This window comes from Ailuropoda melanoleuca, chromosome 3 (assembly GCF_002007445.2).
Source record: "Ailuropoda melanoleuca isolate Jingjing chromosome 3, ASM200744v2, whole genome shotgun sequence".
NCBI classification, from domain to species: Eukaryota; Metazoa; Chordata; class Mammalia; order Carnivora; family Ursidae; genus Ailuropoda; species Ailuropoda melanoleuca.
In genome coordinates, this window is record NC_048220.1 from 35786952 (window position 1) to 35812603 (window position 25652).

Here is a 25652-nt window from a genome sequence, read left to right on the forward strand (position 1 = left end):
TAAATGTTCCTCTACTAAAGAGGAACTACTCTCTTCTACTAAAGAGTCTCCACTCCTTCTTTATGGGCCAAAGTTACTTCCTACGACAAATAAAATATCTACTGCTTGGTTCATGTACTAAAGATTAGTGATCTCAACCACCTCCCTTGTGAAACTTGTCCAAAGTACTATCAAATGGAACATCAAGACACTAGAGATATTTAGCCTCATTCTACTTTATTTGGACTTCAGTAACAAATCCTATTATGCTATCATGTTATGCTTCTTTCCCATAATTATATCCCAATCAACTGCAAATTCTGGTTTTCAATCATCATTTTCATCATTAACCCTGCCAGTTCTTTACTGAAACTCCATTTGCTTCTAAGCTTCCAGCTTCTGTTCTAAAACAGAAAGACTAGGCAGAGTAGCATGAAAAGGACTGCCCTCCTCCACTGACTCTCAAATCCCTCAAAGTCACAATTGATACTATGCCCCAAACTGTATATAATATGCTCTTTTCAGATTACACACAGATCCAAATAATGAAGGAAAAAACCCCACCAGATTTCTCTGGTTCTATATAACTCTTCTACACTTACAGTTCTGAAAAAAGCTTAAAATTTATGTTAGTCATAAGCTGTAATCATCCAGACAGTATGGTACTGGCACAAAAACAGACACATAGATCAATGGAACAGAATAGAGAACCCAGAAATGGACCTTCAACTCTATGGTCAACTAATCTTCCACAAAGCAGGAAAGAATATCCAATGGAAAAAAGACAGTCTCTTTAACAATTGGTGTGGGGAAAACTGGACAGTCACATGCAGAATGAAACTGGACCACTTTCTTACACCACATACTAAAATAAACTCAAAATGGATGAAAGGCCTAAATGTGAGACCTAGAGGAGAACATAGGCAGCAACCTTTTTGACCTCGACCACAACAACTTCTTGCTAGACACGTCTCTAAAGGCAAAAAAATGAACCATTGGGACTTCATCAAGATAAAAAGCTTTTGCACAGCAAAGAAACAGTCAGCAAAACTAAAAGGGAGAAGATATTCACAAATGTCTTACCAGATAAAGGGTTGTATTCAAAATCTATACAGAACTTATTTTTTTTTTAAAGATTTTATTTATTTATTTGACAGAGATAGAGACAGCCAGAGAGAGAGGGAACACAAGCAGGGGGNAAGCAGGGGGAGTGGGAGAGGAAGAAAGCAGGCTCATAGCAGAAGAGCCTGATGTGGGGCTTGATCCCATAACGCCGGGATCACGCCCTGAGCTGAAGGCAAACGCCCAACCGCTATGCCACACAGGCGCCCCTATACAGAACTTATTAAACTTAATATCCAAAAAACAAAAAATTCAGTCAAGAAATGGGCAGAAGACATGAACAGACATTTCTCCAAAAGAAGACATACAAATGGCCAACAGACACATGAAAAATGCTCAACATCACTCAGCCTCAGGGAAATACAAATCAGAACCATAACAAGATAACACCGCACACCAGTCAGAATGGCTAAAATTAACAACTCAGGAAACAATAGATGTTGGTGAGGATGCAGAGAAAGGGGAACCCTCTTACACTGTTGTTGGAAATGCAAAGTGGTGCAGCCACTCTGGAAGACAGTATGGACATTCCTCAAAAAGTAAAAAACAGAACTACCCTATGATCCAGCAATTGCACTATTAGGTACTTATACAAAGGATACAAACATAGTGATTTGAAGGGGCACATGCACCCCGATGTTTACAGTAGCAATGTCCACAATAGTCAAACTATGGAAAGAGCCCAGATGTCCACTGAAAGATAAATGGATAAAAAAGATGTGGTATATATACAGTGGAATATTATACTCAGTCATCAAAAAGAATAAAATCTCGCCATTTGCAATGTCATGGATGGAACTAGAGGGTATTATGTTAAGTGAAATAAGTCAGTCAGAGAAAGACAAATATCATATGATTTCACTCATATGTGGAATTTAAGAAACAAAACAGATGAACAGAGGGGAAGGGAAGGGAAGGAAAAATAAGACAAAAATAGAGACGGAGACAAACAATAGAGACTCTTAATTATAGGAGACAAACTGAGGGTTGCTGGAGGGGTGGGGGTATAGGGGGTTGGAGTAAGTGGGTGATGGGCTTTAAGGAGGGCACTTGATGGAATGAACACTGGGTGTTATATACAACTGATGAATCACTAAATTCTACCTCTGGAACTAATAATATACTATATGTTAATTAAATTGAATTTAAATAAAAAATTTGTTAGTCATTTCTGGGACAGTTAATCTAATCTTGTGGAAGTACTTGAAAAACCAAGTGACTGAAATGTTAGTTTCTGCTATTTTTCCAACATCTAATCTTGTGGAAGTACTTGAAAAACCAAGTGACTGAAATGTTAGTTTCTGCTATTTTTCCAACTACTAGATATTAGAGAAATGATAGTATAGATACTAAATCTAATCCTGTCTCTCTAGTTAGTATACAGAATCTCTGAATCTTTCTTTTGCTATTTATTCTCTACCACAGCACCTAAATAGGATAGGTACTTTCCAGTTCAAACCAACAAATATCTTAAAGTTGAGCACTTACTAGAGCAAATATGTGGACATATAGATCAACATGACAGTCTCTCTCTACTAAGCATGTCACTACTAAGTGAAATAAAGGATGTCAATAAATCTGAAAGGGATATAAAGAAAACAAGAGGGTCAAAGGCTGAATAAACTATCCTTACTTATAAATTTGGTAGACTTAGGTAACTACCAACCCTCCCAAAGCATTACAGTGTTCTATATAATTTGTATATCTACTGTGACAGCAGTACTAAAAAGCAGTGTAAAAGTATTTACATCCAGGTATTTAATCATACCTGGGGTCACAACCTACAGAGCAGAGCATTCATTTCTTTTTTTGCAAGAACAATACCCCACACAAAATTCAATAAAGAATTACAGCTTTAATGCCAACATAAAACAGAGACTGTAACTAATCAAGGATCACTAAAAGAGACTAAGAAGTATGATATTAATAAAGAGGTGTAGATGTTCTACTTGCAGCTTTTTACTCTGAAAACGGTATTAATATCAACCACTAAGTTGGCTTTAAGGCTTGCTGAAAAGCAGTCCAGGAAATGCTACATTTTTTGGCTTCTGGCCTCTAACAGAAGTGTTAACTGTACCAGTTTAGTTGGCTTGGGTACTCTGAGAGCAGAATGACTCTGAAAGTTTTTCTTTTCCAACAGTTTTCATCGAGATGCTGAGTGCCTGTTCAAACAAATATTTTGGAATCTTTTCAAAACAGATTCTCTTAAAAAAATATCCAACTCAGCATATTTTAACTAAATTATTAGAAACATACGCTTAAGGCTCCAACTGAGAGAGCAAAAAATATAAATTACATTTCTAAATTGAACTTCAGTTGGCTCTGAAAACACTTTTAAAAAATTAATAGTATACAGAAAACAGTATTAAGAGTAAAATACTTTTGAAACTTGGGCTTTTTCTTTTGATCATGGTTTCACATGATCGCTTCCTATCAGCGTTACTTCCCAAATGAGATGTAGCTCAACTGTGCCAAAGTAAAAATAAATTATGATATTTCATGTAGAAGTTACATTTGTTTTACCTTATAAATATGTATGGTCATGCTGCAGAAGAAAATGCTTTTAACATTTAGCGAAATTTTTAAAATATTTAAAAATGTGACTCAAAATCCCATATTTTCATTTAATACCCTTATAAACAGAGAAACATTATTTCTACCTAACACTTTTTCTAGGTACCACTCCTTAAATTCCTTAAAAAATTTTGGCTTTTAAGTTTGTCTCCACCCTTCCACTGACCAGTTATGCTTCTCTGAAGTTTAACAATTCCATGACTCTTAAGGTTCATATTCAATATGAAGACCCATGACTTAAAGCTGTTCCTTTATTCACATCTCTATGAAAGCTGAAGCACTCCAAAACCTGCCAGATTGGGGCAGGTTGTTAAAAAATGAAAAGGGAATCAAGTATTCAAAAATCTCAAGCAAAATAAACATTCAAAATAATGAATCCACTGTACATGTTTCTTCCTGCTTGATAAAATGCTGTGTCTTGACATGCAGCTTTTCAATAAAGACAGAAAAGAAGTTAATCAAGCCACTGTACCTAGAAATTCCTTGCTGCTACAATAAAAATATCAGTGACCTGTAGTTTGCTAATGTGTTTCTCACTTCCTCTGATGCTTATACAACATCCTTTTTCACAAAAACCCTGCTCTACACTTCAATTTCACTCATTATCAAAGGCTGAGCCCAAGAATTTTCTCTTTTATGGTTAATTAATTTGTACTGGTTCTCAAATTTATTAAATATTATTTATTAAGTGCCAACCAAGTATTTAGCATAGTTCTAAACATTTAACGATGAATAAGACATAGAACCTGAAGGATCATAATCTGCTGGAGGAGATACATAGGTAAGCAATTCCAATCCAGAGGGAAAAATACAGAAAGAGAGTGAGTACTTATGAGCAACAGTGGGAGCAAGAAAGAGTGGACAGAGTTGTGTGGTACTAAGTATGTGCAGTGTACTATGTGATCAAACAGAAGGAGAAGCTAAACCATGTCTAGCAGACCACTGAGGAAGTTACAGCTGAGGTGAATCCTAAAAGATACACTTAGTCAGATATGGGAAAAAAGGAAAAAAATAGGGTTTCTAAAAAATATATAAAAGCATGTAGAAAGAACCAGGAAAGAAAGCATGATGTATTTTTGAAAACTCTAAGTAGTAGGAAGAAAAAGGGTAAGACATGAGGTAAACCTGGGCAAGGACATGGAGAACTTCACATGCTAACAAAGGATATGATCCTAGAGGGAAGAACCCCCAGTCTTGGTCTCCTCTGCTAATTCCTTCTCAAACCGCAACCCTCAAATAATTAGAGTAATCCAGAGCTCAAGCCACTGACATTTTCTCTTATCTATCTAGACTCAATTTCTTTTTTTTCTTTTTTTTTTTTAAAGATTTATTTATTTATTTATTTATTCATTCAACACAGATAGAGACAGCCAGCAAGAGAGGGAACACAAGCAGGGGGAGTGGGAGAGGAAGAAGCAGGCTCATAGCAGAAGAGCCTGATGTGGGGCTCGATCCCATAACGCTAGGATCACGCCCTGAGCCGAAGGCAGACGCTTAACCGCTGTGCCACCCAGGCGCCCCTAGACTCAATTTCTTGGTGGACTCATCTAGTCAGTAAATTTAAATATCATGCATATACTGATGGTGATCAACCTATTATCTCTAGCCTGAACTCCTGATTCATACTTCGGACTGCTATTGCCACCCCCTCTCCCCTACCCCATCTCTTGGACTTCACTGCTTAAAATACTTATCACACTAGCCTCCTCACAATTCCTGAGACACTATAAGCATGCACCTACTCCAGGACCTTTGTTACTAATTTCAGGTAAAAGCCTGAAGGCTTTTCAGGTAAAAGTCTTTGAAGCCTTTCCCCTAAATATCTGCATGGCTTGCCTCTTTACTTCTTTCAATTCTTTCCTCATTTGAGGAATGAGGTATTTAACTACCCTTGACAGCATAGCTAAAATTTCAACCCACCTTCTCTACCCTTGTCATTTCATATATCTTCTCTGCTTTACAGTATCTCTTTAGCATTTATACTAACACAATTTATACTTATTCATTATTGATTGCTTCCAGTAAATATAAGTTCCATAAGAGCAGGGATTTATGTCAATTTGGTCACTCCTATATTCTCAGGGGCTAGGATAGTACTTGGCATATCATAAAAGCTCATTAGAATATGGTGAGTAAACTATGATGTATTATTTTAAGAAAAGTCTACTTTGAAAAGGTTTTTTTAAATATATATTTTTAAAGATTTTATTTATTTGACAGAGAGAGAGACAGCAAGTGAGAGAGGGAACACAAGCAGGGGAAGTGGGAGAGAAGAAGCAGGCTCCCAACAGAGCAGGGAGCCTGATGTGGGGCTCGATCCCAGGACCCTGGGATCATGCCCTGAGCTGAAGGCAGACACCCAACGACTGAGCCACCCAGGCATCCCTTGAAATAATTTATTAAAAGTAAACTCTATCTTCAATGTGGGGCTTGAACTCACAATCTGAAGATCAAGAGTCACATGCCCTACCAACTGAGATAGCCAGGTGCCCCAGTATTTTAAAATAATTTAGAGTCACAAAGAAGTTAGAAAAATAGTACAGAGAGTTCCCATAAACACTCCACTCAAGTTCCCCAATGATGATATCTTATATAACCATAGTACAATCATCAAAACTTGTATTACTTTTAAGATCAGGAAAAAAGTTAATGAAAAATTATGGGGATAATTTTTTAAACTTTTCTGTAAGTTTAAAGTGTTTAAAGTAAAACGGGGGAGAAATGATGGAGGGTGTAATCAAAGTGTTAAATACTATACAAAATAAGAAGTAGCACCTGTACAAAAATCAATTTAGTGTGTTAATTTAGTGTGTTATCCTCAAACCAATTAAACATTTTTTCAGGAGGACAGAATGATTAACCATGTCAAGTGCTACCGCTAAGTCAAATGAGATGAGAACTGATCAATGAAATGACCACTGGTGACTGTGATGTGAGCAGTTTAAGTGGAGTAGTAAGGGCAAAAGCCTGTCTGTGAATTGGGTTCAAAAGAAAAACGGGTATAGTGAGTATAAATAATACTTTAAAGAGTTTTTTGTAAAAAGGAGCGAAAGAAATGGGGTGGTAGCTAACGAGTTAAGTATAAATACTTCAGAAAGCATAAAAAAACATAGCAAATACAACAATCACCCATAATCCTGGAAGTAACCATTAATAACATTTTGCCAACCTCATTATCTTGCAAGAAACATGAGATTCCATTATATGATCACCAGAATTGCTCAAATTTTAAAATCTAACAATACCAAGCACTAGCAGTAGGTAATCAAAATTCTTAGACAGTATAATGGGAATGTGAACTGGTTTAACGCTTGTAGAAAAGAGTTTTGCATTATCTAGTTAATTAAGTTGAATATACACGTACATATATCCTAGGAAAGTTCTTACACGTGTATGCTAAGACACACATGCAATAATGTTTATAAGAACATTAACTGTAAGATCTTCACACTAGAGACAACCCAAATGTCTAACTAGAGTAGAATGTATACATAAACTTCAGATAGTCCTAGAATAAAATACCAGAAAACATGGGAAAGAAATACTGTTATATACAACTTGGATGGAAATTACACTGCTGAACAAAAATTCTAAAGCAATGCATATAGAATGATCTCATTTACATGAAGTGCACCAAAAAGTAAAACTGAATCAAGTATTTAGGATACAGAGACAATAAATAAATAAAAGTAGGGAAATGGTCACACAAATATCAAGAGAGTGGTTACCTGTAGGGAAGGAGGATGTGTTTGGTGAAGGACATATGAGGAACTTCTGGGGTGCTGCCATTTCTACACCTTGGTGTTGGCTGCATAGATGTTGGCTTTATAATTATTTTTAAAATTGTACCTATGGGGTGCCTGGGTGGCTCAGTCGGTTAAGCGTCTCCCTTCAGCTCAGGTCATGATGCCAGGGTCCTGAGACTGAGCCTGTGGTAGAGCTCGCTGCTCAGCGAGGAGTCTACTTCTCCCTCTACCTCTGCCCCTCCCCCCGTTTGTGCTCTCTCTCTCAAATAAATAAAATCTTTTTTTTTTTAATTTTATTTTATTATATTGTGTTAATCACCATACAGTACATCCCCAGATTCCGATGTAAATTGATGCTTCATTAGTTGCGTATAACACCCAGTGCACCATGCAATACGTGCCCTCCTTACTACCCATCACCAGTCTATCCCATTCCCCCACCCCCTCCCCTCTGAAGTCTTCAGTTTGTTTCTCATAGTCCATAGTCTCTCATGTTTCATTCCCCCTTCTGATTACCCCCCTTTTCTTTATCCCTTTCTTCCCCTACCGATCATCCTAGTTCTTATGTTCCATAGATGAGAGAAATCATATGATAATTGTCTTTCTCTGCTTGACTTATTTCACTTAGCATTATCTCCTCCAGTGCCGTCCATGTTGCAGCAAATGTTGAGAATTCGTTCTTTCTGATAGCTGAGTAATATTCCATTGTATATATGGACCACAGCTTCTTAATCCAGTCATCTGTTGAAGGGCATCTCGGCTCCTTCCATGATTTGGCTATTGTGGACAATGCAGCTATGAACATTGGGGTGCATATGGCCCTTCTCTTTACTACGTCTGTATCTTTGGGGTAAACACCCAGTAGTGCAATGGCTGGGTCATAGGGTAGTTCAATTTTTAACTTTTTAAGGGACCTCCACACTGTTTTCCAGAGTGGCTGTACCAACTTGCATTCCCACCAACAATGTAGGAGGGATCCCCTTTCTCCACATCCTCTCCAACAATTGTTGTTTCTTGCCTTGTCTATCTTTGCCATTCTAACTGGCGTAAGGTGGTATCTCAGTGTGGTTTTGATTTGAATTTCCCTGATGGCTAATGATTTTGAACATTTTTTCATGTGTCTGTTAGCCATTTGTATGTCTTCATTGGAAAAGTGTCTGTTCATATCTTCTGCCCATTTTATGATTTGTTTATTTGTTTCTCGTGTATTGAGTTTGAGAAGTTCTTTGTAGATCTTGGATACCAGTCCTTTATCTGTGGTGTCCTTTGCAAATATATTCTCCCATTCCGTGGGCTGTCTCTTAGTTTTTTTGACTGTTTCCTTGGCTGTGCAGAAGCTCTTTATCCTGATAAAGTCCCATAAGTTCATTTTATCTTTTATTTCTCTTGCCTTTGGCGATGTGTCGTGAAAAAGGTTGCTCTGGCCGATGTCATAGAAGTTGTTGCCTATGTTCTCCTCTAGAATTTTGATGGATTCCTGTCTCACATTGAGGTCTTTCATCCATTTGGAGTTTATTTTTGTGTATGGTGTGAGAGAGTGGTCAAGTTTCATTCTTTTGCATGTAGCTGTCCAATTTTCCCAGCACCATTTATTGAAGAGACTGTCTTTTTTCCACCGGATGTTTTTTCCTGCTTTATCAAAGATTAGTTGCCCAAAGAGCCGAGGGTCCATTTCTGGGTTCTCTATTCTGTTCCATTGGTCGATGTGTCTGTTTTTGTGCCAGTACCATGCTGTCTTTGTGATCACAGCTTTGTAGTACAGCTCGAAATCCGGCATTGTGATGCCCCCAGCTTTGTTTTTCCTTTTCAACAGTTCCTTGGAGATTCGGGGCCTTTTCTGGTTCCATACAAATTTAAGGACTATTTGTTCCAGTTCTTTGAAAAATGTCCTCGGTATTTTGATCGGGATAGCATTGAAAGTGTAGATTGCTCTGGGTAGTATGGACATTTTAACTATGTTAATTCTTCCAATCCATGAGCATGGAATATTTTTCCATCTTTTTATGTCTTCCTCAATATCTTTCAAAAGTGATCTATAGTTTCTAGGATATAGGTCCTTTACGTCTCTGGTTAAGTTAATTCCAAGGTAACGTATGGTTTTTGGTGTTATTGTAAATGGGATGGATTCCCTAATTTCTCTTTCTTCAGTCTCGTTATTCGTGTATAGAAATGCAACTGATTTCTGGGCATTGATTTTGTATCCTGCCACCTTACTGAATTGTTCTATAACTTCTAATAGTTTGGGAGTGGATTCCTTTGGGTTTTCCATATAGAGTATCATGTCATCTGCAAAGAGAGACAGTTTGACTTCTTCTTTGCCGATTTGGATACCTTTGATCCCTTTTTGTCTTCTGATTGCTGTTGCAAGGACTTCTAGTACTATGTTGAATAATAGTGGCGAGAGTGGGCATCCTTGTCGTGTTCCTGATCTTAAGGGAAAGGCTTCCAGCTTTTCCCCATTGAGAATAATGCTTGCAGTAGGCTTTTCATAGATGGCTTTTATGAGATTGAGAAATGTACCCTCTATTCCTACACTCTGAAGGGTTTTAATCAGGAAAGGATGCTGTATTTTGTCAAATGCTTTTTCTGCATCAATTGAGAGGATCATATGGTTCTTGAGTCTTTTCTTGTTGATATGATGTATCACATTGATTGATTTGCGAGTGTTGAACCATGCTTGCATCCCAGGTATGAATCCCACTTGGTCATGATGGATAATCCTTTTAATGTACTGTTGGATTCTATTAGCAAGGATCTTGTTGAGGATTTTGGCATCCATATTCATTAGAGAAATCGGTCTGTAATTCTCCTTTTTGAGGGGGTCTTTGCCTGGTTTGGGGATCAAGGTAATATTAGCCTCATAGAATGAGTTTGGTAGCTTTCCTTCTGTTTCTATTTTTTGAAATAGCTTTAGGAGAATAGGTATTATTTCTTCTTTGAATGTTTGGTAGAATTCCCCAGGAAAACCGTCTGGGCCTGGAGTTTTATTATTTGGAAGGTTGTTTATCACTGACTCAATTTCTTCATAGTTAATTGGCCTATTTAAGAAATCTATTTCTTCCTGTTTCAGTCTTGGTAGTTTATAGGTTTCCAGGAAGGCCTCCATCTCTTCCAGATTGTTTAGTTTTTTGGCATATAGCTGTTGATAAAAGTTTCTAATAATCCTTGCAATTTCAATGGTGCTGGTCGTGACCTCTCCCTTTTCAGTCATAATTTTAATAATCTCAGTCCTTTCTCTTTGTTTTTGGACAAGTTTTGCCAGTGGTCTATCAATTTTATGGATTCTCTCAAAGAACCAGCTTCTAGTCCTGTTGATCTGCTCTACTGTGCTTCTGGTTTCTAATTCATTGATTTCTGCTCTAATCTTGGTCAACTCCTTCCTTGTCAGTGGGTTAGGCCTGTCCCTCTGTTGCTGTTCCAGTTTCTTGAGGTGAGAATATAGAAACTGCATTTTAGATTTTTCTATTCTTTTGAGTGAGGCTTGGATGGCTATGTATTTCCCCCTTAGGACTGCCTTTGCAGTATCCCATAGGTTTTGGACCGTTGTGTATTCATTCTCGTTGGTCTCCATAAATTGTTTAATTTGTTTTTTGATTTCCTGGTTTATCGAGTCATTCTTGAGCAGGATGGTTCTTAGCCTCCAAGTGTTTGAGTTTCTTCCAGGTTTTTCCTTGTGGTTGAGTTCCAATTTCAGAGCGTTGTGGTCTGAGAATATGCAGGGGATAATTTCAATCTTTTGGTATTGGCTGAGACCTGTTTTGTGTCCCAGAGCATGATCTATTCTTGAGAATGTTCCATGGGCATTTGAATAGAATGAGTATTCTTTGGTTCTGGGGTGTAGTGTTCTATATATATCTATGAGGTCCAACTCGTCGAGTATGGCATTCAAAGCCTTTGATTCTTTGCTTAGTTTTTGCCAGGGTGTTCTGTCTATTTCTGATAGTGGGGTGTTGAGGTCCCCTACTATTACTGTGTTCTTATCTATATGTCTCTTTATTTTGGTTAAGAGTTGGCTTGTGTATCTTGCTGCTCCCCTGTTGGGGGCATATATATTAATAATTGTCATATCCACTTGTTGAATACTTCCTTTAAGAATAATATAGTGCCCTTCTGTATCTCTCTCTATGGCCTCTAGTTTAAAATCCAGTCTATCTGATATGAGAATTGCTACTCCAGCTTTCTTTTGAGGTCCATTTGCGTGGAAGATGGTACTCCATCCCCTTACTCTAAGTCTGAATGCATCTTTGGGTTCAAAATGAGTCTCTTGTAGACAGCAAATGGATGGGTCATGTCTTTTTATCCAATCTGCAACCCTGTGGCGTTTTATGGGAGAGTTTAAGCCATTTAGATTGATAGAGATTATTGACAGATATGATTTTAATGATGCCATTTCTCTTTAAAGTCTTTGTATCGGTTGTGACTTGCTGCTCTGTATCACTCTTGGGGCCTTTTTACCTTTATAGAGCCCCCCTTAATATCTCCTGTAGGGCTGGTTTCGTGGTTACGAAATTGGTTAATGATTGGCGATTTTGGAACGTCTTTATTTCTCCATCAATTCTGAATGACAGCTTTGCTGGATAAAGGATCCTTGGCTGCATGTTTTTCTCTGAAAGAGCTTTAAAAATGCCCCCCCAAGCCTTTCTCTCATTCCAGGTCTCTGTAGACAGGTCTGACGTAATCCTGATACCTTTGCCTTGGTACGTGAGAAATTTCTTTGCCCTGGCCGCTTTCAATACTGTATCCTTGGATCTAATATTTGCGAATTGCACTATGACATGCCGTGGCGTAGGTTTGTCCTGGTTGAGCTTGGATGGGGTCCTCTCTGCCTCTTGGACACGAATGCTTGTTTCCCTTGCTAGATTAGGGAAGTTTTCAGCTACAATTTGTTCAAATATCTCTTCTAGACCTCTGTTTTTCTCCACCCCTTCAGGGATGCCGATGATTCTGACATTGGATCGTTTCATAGAGTCAGTAATCTCCCGTAATCTACATTCGTGGGCGTGGATTTTTTTAAGACCAGCTTCTATTTTCGTTTTTTCTTCTACTAACCCATCCTCCAATTCGCTAACGCGTTCCTCTGCCTCGGTGACCCTGGCCGTCAGAGCCTCTAGTTTTGACTGCATTTGGCTCATAGAATTTTTAATTTCTGTCAGATTCGCTCTCATTTCTGCCCTTAGGGATTCTATATTCTCAGCAACGCTTTCTCTGATGCTTTTTTCAAGTTTACTCATCATCTTGACCATTGTTGCTCTGAATTCCATTTCTGATAATTGGGATACATCCATATGTATTAATTCTGTGGCCGAGGCCAATTCTGTGGCAGAGGCCACAGACTCATTATCTTTTCTTTGCTGGGGGGGACTTCTCCTTCTCGTCATTCTGATGAAGAGAGATTGCAGGGTTGTCCAGAGCCCAAGTGTTGACTGGGACCCAGGCCGTGCGCCCTTGTTTTATAGAGATCTTAGGGATGTGGGCTTCTTCCTTAAAGAGTTTATTTATTTATTTGAGAGAGAGAGAGACAGTCAGCAAGAAAGGGAACCCAAGCAGAGGAGTGGGAGAGGAAGAAGCAGGTTCCCGGTGGAGAAGCCCGATGAAGGACTCCTTACGGAGCGTTGTGATCACACCCTAATCCGAAGACAGGTGCTTGGTGACTGCGCCACTCAGGCGCTCCGGGTTGTGGGCTTCTTGATTTTTCAGCCTGCCTTCTGGGGGAGGGGCCTGCCTGCAGGTACTCAGAAAACCCTGTTTGGGTAGAGTCTCTGTGTCCCTTGCGAGGGGGGATGGGGATGGGCACCCTGTGAGCCGGTATTTCCGGGCTTTTGTTCTCTGGCGGCTTTCCCTGGCGGTTTGCTATGCCTCTTCTGAGAGAGCAGCAGCGGCTGAAATTCAGCCTCTGTCTCAGAACAGAGGGATCGCGGATCGTTCTCCACTGATGTTCTGGCCACTTTAACTCTGTTTCTGTTGGTGCTGCTCAACCCTGCAGCATCCCGGGCTGTGCGCCCCACACCCGGCGTCCCAGCCCTCACTTCCAGGGCCGGCACGTCTCTGTCCTTTGTGTTTCCAACCCCGCCAGCCGCCAGCCGCCCCGCGCGGGCTCCCGGAGCTCCCCGTCTCAGTCTGGTGTCTCACGGGTGCTGACCGCGAGTCCGCCTGCTCCCCCGTGCAGGTGGCCCGCCAACCGCCAGCCGTCCCGCGTGCGCTCCCGGAGCTCCCTTCTCAGCCTGCTGTCTCAAGCGTGCGGGTCCGCGGTCTGTCCGCTCCCCCTTGCAGGTGGCTACCGCTTCCCGGCGCCCTGACACGGCGGCTCCCTCCCCCTTCTGTTTAGCTTCCGATATCTGTGCGCGGTTTCACGGCTCCCCGCTTCGTACCTCGATACTCAGCGCTGGAGATGTTCATTTGTAGAGATCCAGATGTATCTTCCTGCGTCTCAGGCTGATTCCGTGGATCTGCTATACAGTTTTCTGTACATATATCATGTGATAAAAGACTTTAAAAATATAACTTGAATTAACACATTCTTCCCAAATTTAGTAATGAGATGAAAAGGGACCAAAAAAAAATCTTTTGTGTCATACAGAATTTACTGGTTATCTTTTGGCAAACTACCTTAATAAAGATGTGTCAAACTTAAACACAAGTTACCTACTTTTCTATTTTTTTTTTTTAAGATTCTATTTATTTATCTGACAGAGAGAGAGAGACAGCCAGCGAGAGAGGGGAACACAAGCAGGGGGAGTGGGAGAGGAAGAAGCAGGCTCCCAGCGGAGGAGCCTGATGAGGGGCTCGATCCCAGAACGCCGGGATCACGGCCTGAGCCAAAGGCAGACACTTAACAACTGAGCCACCCAGGTGCCCCTACCTACTTTTCTATAAAAAGACAACTGTTTCAAATTTGTTAACCCCTCCTGTGATGGCAAGTTGCTATCACAAGTATGCTACATAGGTACACAGCATGCATTAAAAACCTAAAAGCCTCAACATACTTAAGTAGGCTCCACGCTGGGTGGGGCTTGAAATCATTATTTGAGATTAAGACCCAAATTGAAATCAAGAGTCGGTTCCTTAACTGACTGAGTCACCCAGGTGCCCCAAGAAAGTAGCTGCTTTTTAAAAATTCACACTGAGCAGAGAATATTCTGATAATGGATGTTTAGAAATGCTTCCATTGTATATAATTTTATTGCTGAAAAGGATGTCTGTCACCTATAAAAACTCCTATCTGCAATCTAACATACATGGATGAAACTTTTTCTAACATTTAAAAACTTCCAAAGTATGTTAATGGCCTTTGAATCTGTTATTAAACATAAAAAAGTCAAAATAATAATTGTAATAATGAAGCAAATGACAACACTAGTATCTTGGTATTTATTCCATGTAATACAAGTATCAATCAGTATTTTCACTATAAACTGTTTAGACTATGAAATGTTTACAAATCAGTGAAATTAAACATTCAAAATATTTCAAAAATGGAAATTTGCAAACATTATAAATCATCAAATAAAACATTAGTTTATATAACATTTTTTAAAAAGCTTTATTTATTTATCTGAGAGCGAGAGAGAGAGTGAGCAAGAGAGAGAAGGAGCAGGGATAGGGTCAGGCAGAGAGAGAAGCAATCTCCCCGCTGAGCAGGGAGCCTGATGCGGGGCTCAATTCCAGGACTTGGGATCAAGACCTGAGCCAAAGGCAAGTTGCTTAACTGACTGAGCCACCACGTGCCCCTAGATAACATTTTTTATAAACTTTATAAAAAACTATAAAAGTTTGGGGCACCTGGGTGGCTCACTTGGATGAGCGACCAACTCTTGGTTTCAGGTCAGGTCATGATCTCGTGGGTAATAGGACTGAGTCCCAGGCTGGGCTCTGCCCTCAGTGGAGAGTCTGCTTGAGATTCTCTCCCTCTGCCCCCACCACCACTCGCACATGTGTTCTCTCTCTCTCTCAAATAGATAGATAAATCTTTAAAAAAATGGTAAAAGTTTATAAATAACCTTTTAATAAACTTTAGGACCTTCCTCAAATATTTAGGGCCCTGTCAATGGAATGTTCAGACCAGGTAGGCAGCTCCTCCACTTTGGATAGAAGCTCATGGGTTGTAGCAGTTTTGATTTCTCCCACAGTTAACCTGGTAAAGATGGTTCTATTAAGTTCTCCCCTTCCCCCAGCAGAGAGATCAGCCACCTTCTGAAGACTAATTCAATGCCTTTTCTCCTCCTTCTCCAGGTGTATGTGTATGCTGGGAAGCAAATGCTGGAAGTGAGTGGAAAATAGAGCTAGAAGAATGTGAGAAATGAAGGAAAGGAGAGATTGGGGGGGGATAATTTGGAGACAGAACCAAAAAAGAGGAACAAAACTACTGGTTGTTTCCAAATTAACAGTATTAAAAAACACTATTATTTTGAACTTTAAAATTAGCATAGAATAGTAGAATATACAAAATAGCACTGCCATCACTCAATGTAAGAACTGAGTGACATCAGGGAGAACGAAAATCTACCAGGTAAATTTCAACAAAAACTTCCACATAATTGTTGGGTGAGATGCAAATAAACTTCAAATCAGTTTGAATTACTGTGTAGCAAAGTGTTACAAAATATTTTAAGAAAATAGAGCATATTCAATTATTATTATTATTATTATTTTTTAAAGATTTTATTTATTTATTCGACAGAGATAGAGACAGCCAGAGAGAGAGGGAACACAATCAGGGGGAGTGGGAGAGGAAGAAGCAGGCTCCCAGCAGAGGAGCCTGACGTGGGGCTCGATCCCAGAACGCCGGGATCACGCCCTGAGCCGAAGGCAGATGCTTAACCACTGTGCCACCCAGGCGCCCCTCAATTATTATTGATAATATACATGATAGCAAAAGTATTAATATACTGTTCATAAATAAAATTTAAAGCTAATTTTATCAAGATTGATTACTGTATCTTATAATTTTTATGTTTTACAATGTATATAATATGTAAGTTCAGTAGTACATGTACATAAAAAGCCAGTGAATACCCACATGTATGCACACACACATACATATTCAGTCCCATTATTTTTAGATTGTTATTTTTATTTTTTTAACTGATAAGGGTGCTACGATGAAAAAAATAAATGTTAATAAACCCCAGCTTGAAAATTATGGATTCCTTATTTTAGAACTCCAAGCTTTACTTAGCTGCAAGTAAACAACTTTATCAACACCATGTAGACATAGAACTTCACCTGAATATTAATTCTCAGGCCTGTGTATCTTAATTAAATATATAGATTCTGCTAAGAATGAATTTCAAAATTCTTTCAATGCAATTCAAGCTTCCAAATTTTGGTTTACAAAAATATATAAACTGGGGGTGCCTGGGTGGCTTAGTCGGTTGTGTCTGACTCTTGGTTTCACTTGGGGTTGGGATCTCAGAGTTGGGCTCCACACTGGGCACAGAGTCTGCTTGAGATTCTCTCTCTTCCTCCCTTAGGCCTTCCTTGCCTTTGCACTCTCTCTCTCAAATAAATAAACCCTTAAAAAAAAAAAATCCATAAACTGGCTTAATCCTACTGTCCTGAAAACAATCTTTTCTTTTATGGCCACAAAATGATCAGTAACAGCAATGTGAGGATTTTTGTTTTGTTTTTAGTATCAGCACTGGATTGAGGGTAAAAGAATTAAATAAACACCAGGAACCAAGTTAGAAGTACTTGTAAGCAAACACCAACATACAGTTCTTCCATTTTTCTCTAGGTTGATATAAAATAGTACCACCACCATCACTGCATCCTATCTTCCATCTAGAAAAAGCAGATCCGAATGGGACATGGTGAGTGACCTCAACAAAGGAAGATTAAGAATGTGGGAAAATTCCCAAGAGAGCATAGCTCTCCAACAACTCTTAAAACTGCTCTATGAGAATGCCAAAATAAATCACAAATTGTCCCAATTAGCTTAAGTGCAATAAAGTAAGAATATCATTAACTTAATATTTTGAAATAGAGTATGAGTATGTCGTAATTATAAATAAAGGGTAGGCTTCAGCCTGCAATGTCATGCTAATTACTACTCTCTTACACAAATCTACCAAAAGAATTTCTGGAAAATAAATAAAATTTCCCGTTTTGTAACCTAAATATTCTCCATTAAAAAAAAATGGGGAAGAAGAAAAATGTCAGGTCAGCATTTTAACTTAAATTTCCTTTCCTTAAAAACTAGAAAGGTAATACAAAAAGGTAGAGAATTGGGTAAATATAAATACTAAGACAAATCTTATTTTTAATATATACATGTGATTCTTCAAATGAATATCTATATTACCATTTTGCTATTTTAAATCAATTGCCTAGAAACTGAAAAGACTAAAAGGAAAACTCATCTATTCTTTAAACAGGTCATCAAAGAAAATGAGCCTCTTTCTTGTTCCTCTCCCATAACTTAAGAAAGGGATACTACACATCAAGCCTTAGAAATCTTCATCATGACTCAAGAAAGACAGATGGCTAAGAGAACTTCTGCTTTGCCACTGGAAAGATACTAGCAACAGATGGTCTACCCAAATGGTCATTCAGGTGATAAAGGCTAAATTTTTGACACAAATGGCAAATATTGTAGCAGCCTGATCAGGACCCATTGTTAGCTGTATGGAATGTTACTTAGCCGACTCAGCCACAGTAATAGAATAGACCCATAAAGGCAAGAGTCCACTGTAAAACCTGCTCTGTTAACTAGCTTCTATTAACCAACTTTTACACAGGGAAGTTTTATAAATAAAATATAAGAGATATTTTAGGAAAAAAAAATAAACAGTGCTAGAAAGGGGACTGTGAAATAGGAACTTTCATACACTGATGGTGGAAGTATAATGTGGAATGATCTTTGTAGAAAACAATTTGACTGTAACATTTATCAAAAGCCTTAACTGTGTTTATATTCTTTAATCTAATAATTATACTTTTGAGACTCTACTAGAAGGAAATCAAAATATGGTATGTAGAAACCTGCTAATCAGCATTATTTTAATAAATTGTAAACAGCATATTTAAATATTATTAAATTATGATACATTTAAATTCATATTTTTTAACATAATGTTTAGAAAGAATTCTTGGGGTGCCTGGGTGTCTTTGTCAGTTAAGTGTACCACTTGTGATTTCGGCTCAGGTCTTGATCTCAGGGTCATGAGATCAAACCCCGTGTCAGGCTCTGCATTCAGCATAGAGTCTGCTTGTCCCTTTCCCTCCCCTTTGCCCCTCCCCTCACTCTCTCTCTCTCTAAAAATGAATAAATAAAATCTTAAAAAAAAAAATTCTTAATATGAGAAAATACTGACCATATAGTTTTTTGGGGGACATTTCAGTGATTCCTAAGCACAATTTTTACGTAAAACTTTTTACTTCTCTTTGAAACCTGGTACTTTCCCCTTATACATCATTCTGACTTCAGTCTCTATCCCTAGAGTTTATAGCAGTTAAAGTCCTTGGATGACCTTGCCAAAGGACTTTAGGCTTGCATCAGGGGCGTGAACTTCAGGGAAAGGCTATAGACAGGGCCATTTTGAGCAGAACAATTATTATGAGAACAGTTTTATTAGAAACAGTTGTGGGGGTAGAGTGAAATTAAGGTGAGTAGGCTTTACTCTCTAACTTTCCCAGAAACAAGGCAAGAGGTACCCCTAGGAGTCACAGCAGTAGGAAGCACCAGTCTCTATGGTTGCTTACACCTGAGACCCTAAAATGCATTCCTAAAGATCACAGGTTGATAGATTATGGCAGGATAGGACACACCCAGGCTATGGTATATTCTATTGGATCACAGTCATGTCCATGTAATTTTGTATTCTATGGCTACTATCACCCTACAATGGCAAAGTTTAATTCATAGGACCGCAAAGCCTAAAATATTTACTATCTGGCCTTTTACAGAAAAAAGTTTGCTAACTCCTGCCATAGACCACTAAAAGTCTCCTTAGAGACTTAGAGGTGGAGATAAGGGCTGCTATTCCCCTTCCTTGTGGGCAGAGGGGTAAGCAGGGAGAAGGCCTCATGCCCTTGTCACATCTATGTCAGGGAGCCTCTGAATAGGTTTTTCCTTTAGAAAAGTTTGTAACCAGATGTTAGTAAACTTCATCCAGCTTAATCCTTTAGAAAATCTACCACCTACATATTACAAACAAAACAAAAATCAAACGAAAGAACTTCAACCTCAGTCAAAACAACTACCACAACAAATGTTCTTACCCAGAGCAGTGGCTGCACAGAAAGCCCCCAAACACCTAGCCATCAGTACTACAAATGGCCTCATTGTATTCCTGGCTGGGCTCAACCAGACCATGCAGCATAGTTACTCACAGGGATATAATTCCACAGGGCTCTTGGTAATGCTGGCTCAGGATGGGGTAAACCAGTATTTTTCCTAATGAAAAATGAGTTAAAAAAAATAAGAGTACGGAGTTAAAAAAAAATAAAATCAAAATATTTATAACTGCTCATCATAGTGTTCCCCTTTTTTCAGTGTGTGTCTATCTCCTTCCCTGGAGGTAGGCGCTGTGTTTGAGCACTTTCTGACACACTACAGGAGCTTAGTGAATACTGACAAAAGGAAAAAATATAAGAAAGAAGGACAGGAGGAGGCAAGTGGAGAGGGAGGGATAGAGACAGAGAGAGAAAGAGGCAGGCAGGGAAACAGCTAGGGAATAACAGGGAGAAGTAATGAATTTTAACTGAATGAGCAATATATTAAATTGTATATACTATGTGACTTCATTAAAAAATCATAGAAAAGGTAAAATATACCAAAATATTTCAACAATGCTTCCCTCTATGTGATGGAATTTATTTCCTTATGCTTCTGTTGTCAGAAACTTCCTTACACCCTCGTACTAAAAAAGCTCCAAGTAGAGAAAAAACATCATTTGTAACATTCCACAGAAGCACAGGTGATTTAAACAATGCTCTTAAGAAAATGAGTTTTCCTTTTGCATATACTATACTTTTATCCTAAATTAGGAATGCTATATATTCTTTTATTTTTTTTTAAAGATTTTTATTTATTTGAGAGAGAACCTGTGCGCACAAGCAGTGGGAGGGGCAGAGGGAGAAGCAGAGTCCCCACTCACTCTTGTTATACATCTTCATAATCCCTAGCTATGGAACTACAAAGCCTCAGTAACCACTTCCAATCATTATTATTGGGCCCAGATCTACCTTTACAGATTAATAAACTCCTCACTTTTTGTTATTCCTTCTCTCTCACAGAACCACAAGTATCCAAAAGAGTCAATTCAGGCTGCTATTCAGGGATAGTATTATTGCCAGATGAAACAGAAAGAGCCAGCTTACATATGTGCAGACTAGTAGACATTCTAAAAAACCAGGGGCCGTAGCATAGTGTGTTTGAAGGCACCAGGAATGCTGCTTATTTTCAATATCTACTTCTGTCCCGCTGGCTTGCCAGACTTCTTGTAATGTTGTCAATTACAAAAATCTAACTTTTAGGTTAGGCTTTTATATTTCTAGGATTCTCCATATTAAAATGCAAATAGCCATGAAAAGGTAATAGACTAGGTCTCTGACACATTAGTTTTCCATTAAAACACCAAACAGGCAACAGACCCCTACAAGAATAGGACAGATAAGTACTAGTGAAAAAAGGGTGAGGAAAAGTATGATTTACCAAGCATTGTCTAAGAGGAAACTGTTGGGTGAATTATTGCCCTGAGGAACACTGGGGATATAAAAGGAGCATGAAAACCCTAGGCCCTAGGAAAAATGGAAAAGGAAATGTTGGAAGAAAACTGAAAAAGAGGAGCTCACAAACAAATTAACCACTTCACAATGTGGTTTCAGGCTGGCTAGAATGTTCGACTCCCAAGGGGCATAATCTCAGAGCAGAAGCACAGTATGAAGCAATCCTGAATACCAGCTCTATCTTTGGTTACCAGAAAGTCTGGGAAAAGCAGGAAAAGAATCTCTTGGACCAGTGATTGCCAATGGAATATATCACATACAACACAGCAGATTTCTAAACCTTTCTGTCCCTCCACCCACATTCCTAACTCTACCCTAAGCTAGGTGAAAAACTGAGGGGGAGGAGAGGTGTACAGAGAGAAAAGTGTACATGTAGAGTTTGCAGAAGTTCCTCAACTGATCCAAATGGTTATGACATGTATTCCTATTCCACAGTGACAAGCTTCATCCTCCACGAGTTTAATTAGACCCAAGTTCCACCAATGTGATAAGCAGGTTCAGCACACTATCAGTTCAAAGAGTTCTTAAAACTGTTACATTTGAACTAATACATGATTTTGATTGCCATCTAGTGGAAGACATAAAATTAATCACAAGCTAAACTGAGGAAGAGCAAACTAAAAGTATCAAATGTTGTTTTCTATACTCTGATGGCCAAACACAGTTTCCCAAAGTGTGGTTACATGTAAGATGATTTTTAGGTAGCACAAGGACTAATGATATCTTAACGACTTGGTATTTATCACAATGCATATTAGAACAATGATGAAACTCATCATTTCACAAACCTATAAAGATGAGGCTAAATTAAGCCTAATTTTAAGAAGTAAATAGAGTTTAAAATATATCTAAATTATAATATTACACAGATAACATTGTAATGGGACATCACCAGTTATATGACTCTAAAATGATCACTGTTTTAGAAATGGTTGTCTAAGCTGGTTCTTCTTCTTCTTCTTTTTTTTTTTTTAAAGATTTTATTTATTTATTTGACAGAGAGAGTCAGCAAGAGAGGGAACACAAGCAGGGGGAGTGGGAGTGGAAGAAGGCTTCCTGCTGAGCAGGGAGCCCAATACGGGGCTTGATCCCAGGATCCTGGGATCATGACCTGAGCCAAAGGCAGATGCTTAACGACTGAGCCACCCAGGTGCCCCTAGGCTGGTTCTTCTAATGGAATATAACTTCCCTCAGTGTATCTGAGGTTTTTTTATGCATATAAAGTGAAGTAACCCATCTTTTAATAGAACTAACAATGTTTTTAGGTACTCCTACTTTTTTCTCATCAAATAATAGTTCCTGTTTTCTTAAGCAGATATTATTTCACAAGCAAATTAGCATTCAATACTGCAAAGTGCCTATAAATATTTGCCTTCCTTAAAATATGCTTACCTAGGTAGTTATCCCATGATTGTCAACAGTTGATCCCTTCTCATTTTGACAAGTTTCATTATAGAAAATATATTTCCATTTAATCTACACGGTTAAGCAGATTCTCAGAGAACTGTTTGAACTCCTGCTAACTTATTGCAATGGAATGCACTTTTGTGACCTATGTTCTATTGTCACAGTGGTCAATTATTTACCATAGAATTTAGAGGTTTCAAAAAAATCCTGAGCATTCAATCAGCATTCATAAGTTCTTGTATTCACTTGATGTTGGAATACACAAGTGAAAATTCAAGATTCATTTCATTATCTTCTGTGATGGCCACTATGTAAATGACAATGATACATTTCTTATATGATAAATTTTACATTGCCATCTCTAGCTTCAAGAAAGGCTAAAAAATTAAGTGTCTGGAAAATGGAAATAGGATTATGATGACTAGCTTAAACCAATCCTCCTTCATCTCCTGGACTGAAACCTATTGCCACTGTTGACAAAATTAAGATTCTGTGGGCAAGGAACAGGTAGGGTGGTTGAATAGTTGTTGGGTATTTACCCAACAGCATCTGCCACACCTCCTACCGTGAGCACTGGTTCTCTCTGAGGAGGCAACCACTCTTACAATTGACTTCTTATTCTTCCAGAATCATTTATACATATTGTTTTATACACAGTTTTTTAAATCTATTTTTACCCAAATGATGGTACACTATATACACTATTCTGGACTTCTTTTGATTTAACAAAAGAAGTTCAACATTTATTTCATTTTGATACGTAACAAAGCCACTTCCTTCTTTTAAATGGGTGAAAAATATTCCATTTTATCAATGTGCCAAAATTTATGCAGTCCTGTAAGAAAAGACATTCTGGTTGTTCTAAATCTTTTACTATTGTTAAAAAAATACTGCATTAAACAACCTTGTACATCTATTATTTGACATTGTGAGTTAATGCTTAGAAGTGAAACTGCTGGGCCATATAAACTTTGAAATTGGCTGCTGGCATTTTTGGGGGTAGGGGGAGACATTAAATTTATGGACTAAAATTTAAAGAGCATTAGACTGTATTTTAGAGTCCTTCCACTGAGTACAAAATAGGCCTTTTCATTATATGTCATATTTTACCAATTCTAATATATACACTTCTAAAATATGGATACATCTCATAATCCAGGACATCTTTCAGTCACTGTCAGCCAGGTGGCTGTTATAAAAGTAATTATTCCTGGTGGTAATTGTAATTCCTGGCCATTTCAGTCATCAAACCATTTAAGGACCATTTGAGAAGAAATATGAGCCAGAAAACCTTCATTGTCAGAAAACCTTCTGTGACACCTTCTGGTAAGATCAGGAAAGTGCAAGCATCCAAACTAAAAGTATCAGTGATTGGAAATAAAATTCTTTTAAGAAATACTACATTATTAACGTTCTTAATGATATGAAGAACAATTGGGTATGGGAGGGGGAAAAAAAAACAATTCCGATGACACCAAGTCAGAAAATTGATTTAGAAGAATCATATTCTAAATGTGAAGTATTAGTAATACCTTAACTGAAATATTTTATGTTTTCATTTTTATAATTGCATAAGAGATATGATAAAATACCAAATACGCTGTTTGGCCTTTCAGTAAATTAAAAAAAAAATCTCGAAGAACTAAGAGATTACTGCATCAGGCGTACTGGTAGCAGTTTATCTTCATGTTGTATTATAAAAAAAAAGAACAGTTCAACTCACAATCAGCATCCCAGATATGAAAAAATACTCTAAATCTTATTTTGAAGTTTCTCTCATATAGATTTTGCACATTCTTAAGGCTACTCTTATTTTTTCTTTTCTTCCATTACACTTTCTTACTGGAATACCACTTCTTTTTGTTTATTTTGTAAACAGCCACTTTACTGAATTCTCTATTTATAATTTTTCAATGGATTCTTTGGGGTTTTCCAGGTTTGCAATGAAATAAATTTTAAACTCAAATTATCTTAAACTATTTGATGGAATTTAAGCAAAGTGAAGGTAAGGATTATGATTAATTTTACTGTTTTATCCCCAGTACATAGCACATTAACTTGCACAAAGCAGGTAATCAATACATATTTGTTAAATGAATTACATAAATGCACCTTACTTAGTAAAATTTAACCTAATCCCTTCCACAATACAAATAGTGAGCTTAGTCAAAAAAGTCAAATATAAAAGATGAAAGAGTATTCATATTTTTTCCTTTCTACATACAAACATACAGATGCTGTTAAGTAACTGGATATTTTATATTCAAAACTATATATATTTGGTTACATAGTTAGTTCTAGTCTCTAATAATAAAAAACCCTAGTTATGAAATAAATGGTTTTTTTTTTTAAATATTTTATTTATTTATTTGACAGAGAGAGACAGCCAGAGAGAGAGGGAGCACAAGCAGGGGGAGTGGGAGAGGAAGAAGCAGGCTCCCAGCGGAGGAGCTTGATGTGGGGCTCGATCCCAGAACACTGGGCTCACGCCCTGAACTGATAAATGTTTTATTTTAATCACTTACCTTTTGGATCTTAGATCTGATGAATCAAACTGGATATTCATAGGTCCAGGATTTATTATTTCATGATCTACCTCAGGGATGAGAAGATGCCTAGAATCACTATCCATATCTGCCACTTTTCTTAGCCTCTAAACACTGATGAAGTCAGTCCTATATAAATCAGAAAGGATAAAAAATATAACTTAATTAAAAATTATTTTACTACTAACAAGTAATACATCTGCATGCATAAGATACCAGGAAAATATAGGAATTTGCTGATATCTTAATGAGGTATATGCTTAAAATCTTTTATCAGAAATTAGCTAAGCTGAACTAGAGTTACTGTTTGTTTTTCCACTTACTAAAAAATAAATGGGGCAATCCACTTCTAGTAATAAAATAGTTTAGGCTATTTGGACCCAATTTCCTGTAGAAAACAACTACAAAAATATTGGATAAAATACAGAAAACATCTTTTGGAAAAGCATAAAAAATAATGATGATAATCAGGCTAAGTAGGTGGTTAAGGAACCTAGTGAGGTAAACAGCTTGAAATTGCTTCTGCCCGGAGGGAATTTGCTGTACCAGA

The 25652-nt window shown here is 37.9% G+C and overlaps 1 protein-coding gene across 7 annotated transcripts in view; it reads right to left on the reverse strand.

The window, feature by feature from the left end:
* SLC38A9 (solute carrier family 38 member 9) overlaps positions 1–25652 on the reverse strand; it is an 89264-nt gene that overhangs the window by 51274 nt on the left and 12338 nt on the right. For 5 of the 7 annotated variants that reach the window (XR_004624072.1, XM_034656243.1, XM_034656245.1 and 2 more), the window contains one exon: positions 25082–25231. The exons of 1 other annotated variant lie outside the window; for it this stretch is intronic. Coding sequence is in view for 4 of the 6 variants with exons in the window: in XM_034656243.1 (XP_034512134.1) it covers positions 25082–25188 (107 nt within the window). In the remaining 2 variants the exon portion in view is untranslated. Of the gene's footprint in view, positions 1–19751; positions 19816–25081; positions 25232–25652 lie in introns of all 7 variants that reach the window. One more of the 7 variants, XM_034656247.1, reaches the window with a different exon arrangement.